Source organism: Stegodyphus dumicola, chromosome 10 (assembly GCF_044657685.1).
Source record: "Stegodyphus dumicola isolate Sdum_Otavi_A_Nest chromosome 10, ASM4465768v1".
Classification (NCBI taxonomy): domain Eukaryota; kingdom Metazoa; phylum Arthropoda; class Arachnida; order Araneae; family Eresidae; genus Stegodyphus; species Stegodyphus dumicola.
Window position 1 is genome coordinate 17708438 of NC_140777.1, and position 13283 is coordinate 17721720.

The 13283-nt window shown below is 31.5% G+C and overlaps 1 protein-coding gene across 2 annotated transcripts in view; it reads left to right on the forward strand.

The window, feature by feature from the left end:
• Cmtr1 (Cap methyltransferase 1) overlaps positions 1-13283 on the forward strand; it is a 129747-nt gene that overhangs the window by 13287 nt on the left and 103177 nt on the right. For both annotated transcript variants that reach the window (XR_015043299.1, XM_085824683.1), the window contains exons 2-4: positions 551-640; positions 5173-5277; positions 11107-11208. Coding sequence is in view for 1 of the 2 variants with exons in the window: in XM_085824683.1 (XP_085680809.1) it covers positions 551-640; positions 5173-5277; positions 11107-11208 (297 nt within the window). In the remaining variant the exon portion in view is untranslated. The remainder of the gene's footprint in view (positions 1-550; positions 641-5172; positions 5278-11106; positions 11209-13283) is intronic.

A 13283-nucleotide genomic window follows, 5' to 3' on the forward strand; every position in this document is an offset into this window, starting at 1 on the left:
ATGTTTGATTTCTCTTGAAATTGATTTCAAAATGTATGCCAAAATAAGGTTGCTTTTGTGCCATATTTTAAAATCTATAGTTTCTTTAACATTAAATTAGGTAAAAAATATGTTACTTTTTCATAAACTTTCTTGTTAGGTACCCTGAAAATAAGCTTATACTTCCAGATGAATATGAACAAATTTTACTAAAACATTATCATTACCTGTATGTTATTATTATCATTATCATTACCTGTATGTTGCATTGTCAGCTAAATGTCCGTATATCAGTTATGTACCCTGTGGGCTAAGTGTCTCATCAGATAAATGTCCATGTTGCCTAAATGTTCATGTCAGTTCAGTGTCATGTTGGCTAAATGTCTCTTTCAGCAGAATGCACGTTTTGGATAAATGTCCAGTCAGCTATGTGTCTGCAACTAGAGGTTGCATATTCTTCTCAGGGTTAGGCAGATAATTAGAAAGTACCAAGAAATGTTTGATGTTGTGGCATTTTTTTTTAGAATTTGCACTTTTTTTAGAAAATTTAAGTTTCACCATTTTCTTTCAGATTCAAGTACTAGTGAGAGTGAAGATGATTATAGTAAACGTTTTCAACAGAAAACAATGTCCTATGTTCCATGGACTGCAACAAAACGAAGTAATAAAAATTCAAATTTTATTATTTAGCATGATAAAATTATTAAGTTGAAGATTAGCATGTTTATTGTGCTTGTTACTGTGGCTGCAATTATCCTGTCATTCACATTTATATCTGTTTTATTTGTTACATCTTCATAATTATAATTTCCTTCTCAGAGGTGGAGTTTTATAAAATGTTCGTTGCAGTATATACAGGGTGGTAATGAAAAACCTTTCCCAACGGCCTATTCGCACAACCAATAGAAATGAAATTTCAGATATTGTTATTTGAAGGTATGCGCTGAAGGTTGTGATGATTTAAAACAGTAGCGCCTCATGGTTTTGGATACAGTTTAAAAATCTGAAAATTTTTGAATGGCAACATCCATATTCCTCCCCCCCCCCTGTGCAAATAGATGAGCCCATTCAAAAACCATAAATAGTGTTAGAATGATACACATGTGAGCAAAATTGCCAGCATAAAACATTGCAAAGAAGAGCATTATCAAGCGCCAGTGACAACATAAGGGGGGGGGGGACTAAGGCACAGCAAATCAAAAAACAAGTTTTGGAAATCTAATCAAAAGTGCAAAACTTGATGGCTAAATGTAAATATAAAATTTTGCATGTTAAAATATTTGTAATAAGGTACATGGGTTGGGTTAAGTTTTTATTAAATAGAGTAAGGCATGCCAGGGCTATCTGCCTAAAGGGAGACATCCCATCGCGGAGGAATTTTGAAGAAAAACTGACCTTTGAGTGGATATTAAAAGTAATGCATGTAATCTTCATTCAAATTATATTTATACATATTTCTTCTGCGAACATTTTTTGTGTATGCTAAATTATTGTTAATTACTTTACTCAAAAAATATAGTGAATGCACAGAAATTAAAGATTTGTGCATGCCAGAAATGAAAAATATGAAATTACGAGTATTTATTTATTAATTTTGGGTGTATGCTAAATTATTATAAATAACTTTATTCAAAAAATATAGTGAACGCACAGAAATTAAGGATTTGTGTGTGCCGGAAGTGAAAAATATGAAATATGTGCAAGTATTTATGCATCTGCTTGCAAAAAGCATGTATCTGCCTTTAACAAAATATGTAAATATTTATTAAATTATTTGCAAATGTGTTTGAAATGAAGGATTCATTCATTCATAAACTTCTGTGAAAGTTACTGTGAAGAAATCTAATTGTTAAATGTATTTAATTTATAATGATTATAAATATTATCTTAGTATGTAATAAACTTAACATTGAATTGTAAACATAAATTGAAATCCTGTTGACAGATACGCTTATAAAAATGTTTAAGCAAGAATTGTTTGTACTGGAAAGCAATCTGTTAAAAGGTATTGTAAAACGAATTCTACAAGATGTGTACTTAAGGAAGTAATAAAGAAGAGTTTTAGAATATGTATTGTTGAAATTAAGGGTAAAAAAATCTGATAATAATTATAATTAAAATCTGAGCGTAATTAAAAGAATGCATTACATTTTATAATAACTGAGTTACAAGTTTAAAATAATATTAAAAAAATATTCCCCTTTAGAAATATTTAGAGAAAGTTAAGTACATGAAAATGAGCACTAGTATTTAACGTACTTCACTATTAAAATAAAAGGTGCTCTAATTTGAAATGGATCAAATAGAACATTAACCACTTGCGCTACGACTAAACTTCATGGTTGCAGTGCCGTGCGCTACAATATAACAAGCGGTAAAGTGTCTCATTTACGCCGCTCCGTGTCTGCGAGTGCAATCCAGAGCTGTAACTCGAGAAATAAACAATCTCGTTGTTAGGCGACGTGTGCACCACGTTATTTTCATTTTTGTGATAAATGCCTATCGACGTGGTGTTCACGTTGCTCGCGGTTTGAGACAAAAGCATCTCGACGTGCGCGGCACGTCTTTTTAGCGCAAGTGGTTAATTACAAATTCACTTAGATTTTTCGATTTAAAAGATGCCTCAGAAGCTAAAAAAAATCATGTCATTTTTGAGAAAGTATTTTAGGAAGAAGCTGTATAAATAGAAAAGAAATAATGCATAATTTTAATATTAGTAATACAATAAACTTTGATCTTAATTTTTGTAATCCTTAACTGAAAATCGAATTACCTTAAATTTTTTTTCTAATGTAATTAACGGACACTTGTGAAAATATTTCAGATTAAACCATTCTGACCAAACTTATCTGTGAAAAGTATAGGATTTAATTCCATTCGGAATGAAATGTTATTTAGAAATGTATTCTTTTCACATACTTGAGATTTTGAAATATTGTAGAAAAGGAAAGTATATACATTTTTATATGTATATTTATGACATAATTACAAAATATTTACATCTGATCATGACAAAATCCATTGATCTTAATGGTAAGCCACTCAATGGTTTGGTCACCACAAAGGATTCACCAGTGCTTCAAAGCAGTGTATAGGGAAAACTGGTTGGGGCCTCTCCTTCTTACTTGCTACCTCCATGTGTTTTGGAAATGATTGAAATCAAAGGAGCAGCTCAAACTCTGTTGCGTGCAATGTGTGATTTCTCTTTTTTGTGCTTTTTGTATTTATGGAGTAATGTTTTCAAAGAAGTCTGGCACATTCAAAAGTAATTTACATATTCTTGGAATAAGCTTTGAGGTCTAAAAATCTTTTTAACCGACAAAAGAAATGACCTTGTTGAGGAAGCAAAAGACACATGTGAAGGGATGGGCCTTCACGTAGTAAAAAGAACTATCAGGAAGAAGAAGATTTTGCCCTGAGAGAGAAGGCTGTAGATGAGCTGCTGAAACATTGAAAACTGAACTTCCCAAATTTGCACACTGCAAAGTCCGAGATCTAGACTTGTCAGGAGTGTGGGGATTCCGAATTTGGTATTTTTACAGACATTAGATCATTATTTCAGATCTAATAAGATGACCTGTAGAAATTATAAAATTAAAAATATGAAATAGTGATATATTATATAATGAGGCATATATGATCTCAAGGTAATCAAAATTTACACACACACACACACACAAAAAAAAAAAAAAAAAAAAAAAAAAAGGCTCAGTATTTATTTGTTTGTTTTAAACATTTCTTTTAATCTAAGCTGTGTCTCTTTGATTCTATAGATAGACATAATTTCTTATTCAGTTGCAAAGTTCCATTTTTTTGAATCGTGTACTGCCTCATCGAGAATTTGCACTCGAAAAATCGAAATTTTTTTCCGCAACAAATTATGTTGTTTTCTGCACCACAGTAGCAATATTTTCTGGATTTAAAATCCTATTACAGATTTTGCTGTCTGGTAGTTGAACGGTGATTGAGGCATTGTCATCACAATGAAAAACTTTCTTCATTTATTACCACTTCCCTACGTTTCTTCATTAGGTCTTGCTGCTCATTTATTACCACTTCCCTACGTTTCTTCATTAGGTCTTGCTGCTGTTGCCCACTGATGAAATTAAGTCTGAATTATATTAGTTATTTATTATATTTATGCCTATTTCTACACAGGCTTGAGGCTTAGCTGAGTACTGAATAAATGAATTCCCACATGTACTGGCTTATCTGGAACTGGTGCTAGACAGTTTGCGTTCGAGTGCAGTTCATACCTGTTGAAAATTCTACTCCCAGATGCCTTCCTGATTTCTAAATTTTTGAAACCTCTAAATTTTGTATATATGTGCTTTGCCTAAATTCTAAAGATTATGTCATTGTGTAATTTTTCTTGCTCAGTGCTTCACGAAATTCTAAAAAAATTGCCTTGTCTTAATTATTCCACCTGCTACAACCGCTTCAGTTTCAGCATCAGTCTTGTCTGAATTAATTATTCTCAAAGCAAACAGCACTAAGTGTTATCTTTCGGCATACGAGTATCATTTACAAAATAATTTTTTTTGCATATTGAAAGAAATTTATGCTAAACGTATGCTCATAATACATCTGTATTAACTTTTAGTACCTCATTATGATGTGCCAGTATAATGTGGTAGTGTGTTTCCAAGATCTCCTGCAAAAGTTTTGGTCAGGTTTGTTAAGTTTCATTGATAAAGTCTTTGTGAACATTATTAAAGTTTGTTACAAAAGTATCTATCTATTTTTGGTATGTTATATTTATCATGTTTTAAATGTACTAAAATTAATTTTTAAAATTATTTTGTGTTTTCCAGAATTAACTACTTACTTTAATCGATTAAAACAATTTTTTTTTTTTCAACTCAGTTATAACAAAAAAGATAAAATTTTCGATGTTATTTATAACAAAAGTGTTCGATGTTAGTTCAGTTAGAACAAAAAAGATAGAATTTTTCAAATACACATCGACTTTGTGTAGTCTCTTTCTTGTTCCTTGATTTCAGCTGTTTTTTTTTTTTTTTTTTTTTTTTATTTATTTGGCCAGATAAGATGTATATACATGATATGATACATTTAAGTTATGCAATTGAAATGCTTTCATTTTTGACAAAATTTTAGACAAATGATAATAAGTGAATAATTGTAGGAAATAATGCTCTACTTATATTTTGTATATTTTTTCCTCTCCTTTAGGTCTTAGCACTGATGATACTGAAGATGAGCATCAAACAGACTCTGTTATGACAGTTAATAAATCTGCTTCAAGTTTTAAAAGCCCAAATAAATATTCTGAACGGAGTAAGTATTATTTTGCATGTTCAGTTTGTTTATATTTTTACATAAAGACATATATGTACAAATAGAGTCACCTTATATAGCACACCATCTAGTTCAGAAGTTATGCACGAGTAGCTGTTCGTACAGTGCAGGTGTTTATATCATATCAAGTGGAATGTTTGTCATCTTTGAACATGATAAGAACCATTTCTCACAAAATATGAGGTCTATCATTTTTATTGTTTGTTAGGCCAGACATTTACATATTCTACTCATAAATGCGGATTTTATGTAATGCTGATATTCTGCAGTGATCATAGCATACAACTATGGAAGAGCTGAATAGTTTTCAACATGACATTTAAATGTGAATCCTCATGTATGGATATCAGTGGAATAAGCCTTTGAAGTAAACTAAAGGAATATGTTAGAGATCTCCAACATGGCCATGTAAGGCATGTTGAGGAATGAGATCTTGATAGATGTTTGATGTTGGTGTACATACTGAGAACTCTGCATGGCAATGTCAGTTTACGTAACAGTACAGAAACTGATCCTGAAAGCATGGCAGAAAGTTTTTTCTTTTCAGGGTTATTTTCTAGAATGGTTGGATGATGACATTACAAAGCTTGAAATTTCTAAGAATATACCTCCAAATGCTATCATGTCATGCTTGCATGTCAGAAGGTATTATTACACTGTGGACTTTTGGAAACTGGAGTTCTGTAGAATGACAGTGCATGGACTTGATAAGTCTAGTTTTTGTACCCTACAGTTGTATGATGGCATATAAGGCTTGCAACTTTTAAGAAGAGACTTCTGTATACAATCAAAAGTTGAATGCTGGTGGACATTGTTGTTCTGTGGACTTCTTTTTATGGCATGACTTGAGTCGATTGGAATCTACAGAGAACATCTAGAAGGAGAGTATTTGTCTCTGGGTTACTATAAACCTCACATGTGATTATCATGTTCTTGGTAAAACCAGATAACTGTGCACTGTGAGCTGTTAGTGAATTGTTTGAGGCATGCCATGGAAATTTCTTCCTTGTTCACTTAATTTCTTAGGTTTTAATTCCACTGAACATTTGTGAGACTCATTTAGTGGAAACTATAGCGAGTTAGTCTGCTTCTCTTCTAAAGAATGTGCAGGACTTCTGGAATGCACTGCAGTGTCACAGATAAATTGGAACTTATTGCTAAGTTAGTGTATGTGAGGTTTCCCATTTCTTGAGTTATTTAAAGGTTCTAGTAATGGTACTAAAATCTTTAGTGCTCAAGTTAGAATAATTTTAGTATCTATGACTTTATTAAGTTCACACAGAATATAAGAAAACAGTAAAAGAACAAATTTGAAATTCAGAATTTGGGATTTGAGATGCATATACTCAGGTGGAGGACTATGTGTTCAAAATGTGATGGCTGTAAATGCCATTGTTTTTACCAACAATACAAAGAATATACACACAAGTTCCTCATTATTTAATAATAAAAATTTACTTTCTTATCAAGTCTTCAGTGACATATGAAAGAGATGCATATTTTGGATGCTTTGTAGGTCGTATTATTGCAAATGGGACTGCACATGTGATTCTATGATGCATTAAAATTATATAAAAAAAAGTCTTCAGCATAAATTCTGTTCCAATTTTTATAAAGTATGTGTGAGCCAGGTAGCATTTGAATTTTAAATTTTGAAACTAAATAATTACTTGCAAGGAGTCATCATCCAAAGAACTCATTCAAAAACCAGACCAACACCTCAACATGATTTTTGAAGAACTCTTAATTCTTTTTATTTAGACAATTCTCTCTTTTGTTTTTCAAAGATAGCACATTAAAATCATGAGAGGTGATCTGTCCTTAATTAGTTGTACAATTTTTCTCCCTGATCTAAAACATGAAGCTCTTGAGGGTCTCATTCTGAAATTTCAAAATAAAAAAAATTAAAATTTTCCCATTTCTAAAATGACAGGATATTTTGAGAAAAATTTGCATTTTATCATTTACTCTGACATTCAAAGATGATCGTCTTTGCTAGTGCTTGGCACCATAATTCTGCAACTTTGCTTGTTGACTATTTTTACTCAAACTAAATTAAAATTTATTTTAGAATTTTTTATTTTACTGGCTCTAAATTTTGCCTTTTCTGTGATATTTTGTTTTCTCAAACGTGCATTCTGCAGTTTTGATTTTCCAAGTTATTAGTTTTAAAATTTAAAATTAATAATTTTTTTTCCTCTTATTCAAATAATTTAAACTTTTAGTCTATTTGTATATTATTTACCTAATTTTGAGTCATGTTTGAGCAGGTTATATCTTAATGATTGATTTCAGAGTTAGCAAGTTTTATCATTATATTATTTTTTAAAAATTAAGTTTCTTAAAAAATTTTAAATACTTTAAATTTTATATTAATATAGTCTCATTTAATAAATTTAATACTACTAAATTTAATGATTCTTTGATTAGTGTTAAATTTCATCTGGATATAAGGTAGCTCTGTGGATAATTCTTTTGGCTGCTTCTTGACAAAAACCAAAGAATTATCATCTGTTATTTAATATTATGTAAGTTCTGTGTTATTTTGCATTAGTAGTAAATATTAGTAAAATTTTATCCAGTTTCTAATCTGGAAAGTTGTAGTAAATACAAAATCTTACTACAACATATGACTCATAACTGAAGTGTAGTTTCTATCATATCGTAAAATATATCAAATCTGTTTTTTATTTTTTCTCCCATAAACCAATGAAGTGCAGGAGATTAGTGTAAGATGTAGAAGGGAAATGCATGCACATTCGTGAATTTTTTACCACCCGCAAAAAGGGTGAGTTACGTGCAGTCGGCCAGCGAGTGAATACACATAGTGAGCATTCGTCAGATTTCAGTGTTTGTGGAATGATTGGAAACTGACTCAAAATCTTGAGCAGCAATATTGCATAAAATTTCCCAAAGCTTGGTGATATCTAGGCAGAAATCATTCACAAGATTTAGCTGGCTTTCGAAGATGATGCCATGAGCAACTCTCACATCAAGGATTGGTACAACCCTTTCAGAGATAGAAACACAATTGAACCATATTCAAGTAGGCTCTGAACAAGCTGGAATGACAATGTCTTTGAACAAGTGTGAACTCTGGGCGTGCAGGATTGTCATATCACAATCTGAGAAAATGCGAATAAGACAAAGGTAAGCATTGGATTGGTACATTCAATTTTATACGAGGATTTGGGCATGAGAAGAATGTCTATGAAATTTGTACTGGAGCTGCTAACAATGGAGCAAAAGCAGTGGTGACTAGACATCACACAGGACATGCTGGATAATGCCAACAGTGATCCCAACTTTCTGAACACTGTGGTCACAGGCGATGAAACATGGGTGTATGTGTACAATCCAGAAACTAAGTTGCAGTCATCACACTGGCAGCATCCATCATCCCCAAGACCAAAAAACTCAGGGCAGTTCCACAGTAAAGTCCTGTTGACCATCTTCTTTCACTCCCGTGGTGTGGTATATCATGAATATACTCTGTAAGTTCAAAACATCACACAGAAGTACTACCAGGAAGTCGTTTGTCACCTTCATGATGCTGTGTGGCACGAACGACTGGATCTGTGGGCAGTGAAAACTTGGCAGTTTGATCATGATAACTCATCTGCCTCTTCTGCACATTTGATTCAGGATTTCCTCATTGAACACAGCATTCCTATGGTTTGTAGGGCTCCGTGCGATTTTTGGCTGTTTCCCAAGCTGGAAATTTCACTGAAAGGGACCTGATTTACATGATGTCTTCTAGAGAAGACATCATGTGAAATGTGACAGAGTGATTGCTCACCATTCCAAAAAAAGTGTTTCAGAGGTGTTTGCAACAATGGCAAGAGGGCTGGGAGAAGTGTATCTATTACCAAGGAGACTACTCTTAAGGGAATTTCAGATTTCCAAATCAGTAAATGTATTTTTGCCTACCACAGGTTTAATACTTTTTGAGCAAGTGATATATATATATATATAATGTTGTAGAGTAATTGCTATTATTTTTCACTAACCAGTTATTTTATGTTTTGGATCTTTACTGTCACTTCTCATTTCCATTTCTCTACTGAAATAGAAATAAGGAAGAAAGAGTTATTGTTTAAAGGAAGGTTTCAGTAATTTAATTCAGAGTATGTTTCTGCCTCTTAAGGTCATGTCATTAGATAAACTAGCTCCGATAAGATTGCATTTTAGTTACCGATATTTAAATTGTTTTGCTAGTAGGAGGTTTTGAGCTTACTTCACATTAAATTCTCTGTGTAGCCTTTGACTACTAGACTTAGTTTTAACCCAGGAGTGTGCCTGCTCTTTTCCGGTCCGTGTTTATTGAAGAAAAAATTGTTGCTCTTCAGGTAAAAGTGTTACATTTATGCCAAAATTTTATGATCAAACTTAAGAAATATTCAAATTATAAAAATTAAATTTTAATTTTAATTTCTGTAACATTTTTTATGAAATAAAATTTTTTAAAAGAATAGAAAAGTGTATTTTATTAATATAGAATTTATTAGGAAATCATTATATTATTATTCAGGTTTATTAGGAATATATTGTTTGAAAGAACATCTTCCTCGGAAAGCTTCAAGATTTTCATCAGTTGTTATTGAACTCACCAAAAGTGTAATATTTCTGGCAGTTATTTACAAAATCTTCAAAAAACTCTCTTATAGATGCAATTTTATCTGATTCTTTCTTGATAATGCAAGTTCCTATGCCAACAAAATGCAAACATCTTGGTAAAAAAAAGAAAACGTTTGTAGGACATAGTTTTGTGGAAAATTTCCAAGCTGGTTCCATCTGTTGCCCACCGATGCATTTACATGAGATGACTTATATCACAAAAATATAAAAGACTTAAAAAAGCACAAATTTCAATTAGAGTTGTGTGATGAGCATCTCTCTCTCTCATTGAAAGCTGTCAGAAATAGCGGCAATATAAATATCTGTAAAACTGATGACTTTCAGCAACCATTTGTTCACTTAGTAAACGTTCCTATGATTTATTTGGACTCTGCATATATTTTGCCTTACCAATGTTTTCAGGCAGTTTAGTAATAATATTATGAGGAGTTCTAACATCAGCTTTATGCATTTTTTAACCCCCCTTTTTTTCCCAATAAAGCAATAACTGTCATTTTCATTTTCAGAATGCATCTTTATTTTTGTCATGAGTATCATGAGAACTAAAAAATTAATTATAACTTTCATCATAAGTTTCTTCAATGGAGTCTTCAACTGTTGATACATCTTCTAATTTTTGCAAATGTAACATTTCTTCCTTGTAGGATAAATTAGGCGACATTTTTGCAGCTTTCTGTGCTACCACAAACAAACTATGTTACAGCAATGTGAATAGGGTCTGAAAGACCCGATCTGATCAAAACAAAACTTTGAATCAAATTTCCGGTGAAAAATTTCTGGAACATGAAGAAGATGTCCTTGGAGGAGACTACACTGAACCACAACCACTTGGGAAAAATTGGGCCATTTTCAGAAAGGTATCTTTAATCGGGCAGATCCATTGGACCCAGAGCACTCACTCGCTCAAATTTGAAGTTACTATTTCTTTACATTACATCGTCTCAAGTGATTGGTTGATTTGTAAGCACAAGTCATGCATTTCTATTTTAAGTTCTGATTTAATGAAAAGGTTTGTTTTTAAAATTTGTAGTTGTGTCCAGACATAGTGATAATTTTCTTAATATCTTTTAGGAGTTTGAGACTAGTTTATGCTACCAAAGAAAGTCAAACTTTAGAATGTTATATAGTAGCTTTTTTGTATATTAGGTACTTTTCTTTTTCGTATTATAGGATTTAGTACTGATGATACTGAGGATGAGCATTTAGAAATGGCGTCACCAGTTAAAAAGTTTAAAAATGATTTCAAAAATCCTTCACAATATGTCGAAAGAGGTAATATAATTTTTTGCATAAATTTTAATTGACTTTTGCAGCTTTTTAAGAATCTATATATATAGTTCATTTCTTTATTGATTTATTTAAATATAGTTTTAAATCACATATTTTACATGCGTATCAGAACTATTCCAGTTACCTATAAATGAGTAAATGCTTCAGTTTTAAACTTATATAATAGTAATTTTAACACGTTCACTGCTGAGTGCCATTTTCAAAAATGGTTCCACCACACCAATAAATTTTAATTAATTAATTGTAAAAAAAATACAAAACATGCATTTATGGGAAAGATATTAACATTAGATAATTTCTAATTGCATGGTTAGTTATGCAAGTTATATCATAGTCAGTTTTTGCGATAAAATATTTTCTGACAGAGCCAACTATGAATATATTCACAGTTGGTGGTTGCTTATAACAAAGATTATTTTTACAACAATTATTATAACAAAAATTATTATAAATTGCTTGATTATTTTTACAGTTCCAATGTTATTTACTTTATAACTACTTATATTAGATTAACTATTATAAATCTCTTGAATTGTGCCACATTGTTATGTTTTTTTCTAATCCCCCCAAAGCCAGTATCCTTGTAAGAATAGGAAATTATTACGAGTTTGATTGTTATGTGGCATAGATAAAACAAAAATGTTCTATGAATTAACTCATAGCTGGCGCCTAAACACAAATTTCGACTTCCGAGATAAGTCGGGGTTGGCAGTGAACATATTAAGCAGTTATTTTGAGACATGATTTATATAGTGCAGGAATTCTTAACCAAAAGATAATTTCCCTTGGGGGGGGATTTCATACTTTCAGGAGGTAATGAAGTCTGTCTTTTCTTTACTTGTTAAGTATTAATTTTAGTTTACGAATATAAATACTTCTGTTGAAATTTTGAAATTTATCAACATTTTCTGTACTTTTTCTTGTTTAATTCATAGAACACATTAAAAAGTAATCTCTAAATTTAAATAGATGTCTTTTTCAAGTTGCAAAAGAAGGGGTAAATGATCATTTAGTAACCGTAAAAGGAGTGCATGGGGCAAAAAAAGTTGGTAACCACTGAAATAGTGGATCAGACTTAATTATTTGAATTATAGCAATGCATGTGAGGGGTCATGTAAGAGGAAGGATGCATTCATGCTGAACATTTTAAAGAAACTTGAAATTGAATGCAGAATATTGTTGTAGTAGAGTGATCTTTCAGCAGTCTGATTTAGCTGTGACGTATTTTGTGCTGCGCATTAGGTATAATCCATGTAAGGAGAGACACATGCATAAAAAATCAATATGTTTATTGCATTGTGATTTGCATAGATAATAGTGCACTTCTAGGTAAGCACCATTTTCAGCTTGTGCTATGTCTAGGTGACATTCATTCTCATTCCGCCTGTTCGAGAGCTTCACCAAAGCGATATAATCTTATTTTCCATAATTTTGGCCTGCAAATCTAGAGATCGAATTTGCTCTGCAGCCAATGTTTCTGGCAAATAAAATTTTTTAGCTCTTCTTTGCAGCTATATAAAGTGTAATGGAATGAGTGCATTGATTTCAGGTTACAGTCACTTTCGTTAAAATCCTGTTGACTAGGAAAGTTTGTGCTGCAAATTCCACCAAATTGACACCATATCATTTCATATTGTTCCCCAGCGCATATTTAATGGGAATTAAAACAAAAAGTTAATTTTTAAAAAAGTTGAAATTATTGTTTTAGAACATATGATTAAAAAAATTTGTGGCATAGTTTGTATGGAGGGGGGGGGACTAAACATAAAGGTACTCATTAAAACAAGTCAGTATTTGAAATTCGTTATTTTAACAACAGGAAAAAGCTATTTAAAAATAATTAAAAATCTAATTTAAGTAAAGTATCACTTCTGATTGATTATTTGGAAACAAATTCTAATTGGTTGTTTCTATAAATAGGAATATCTGTAATATAAAATTTTGGATGATACCTTATTAGATGTGTCAAAACTGGTTTTTCTAAAGTTATACCAACATAATCAAATGTTTGTGCCTTTATTTTTTATTAAAAAATTGTGTTCTATAAGGCAATTGAA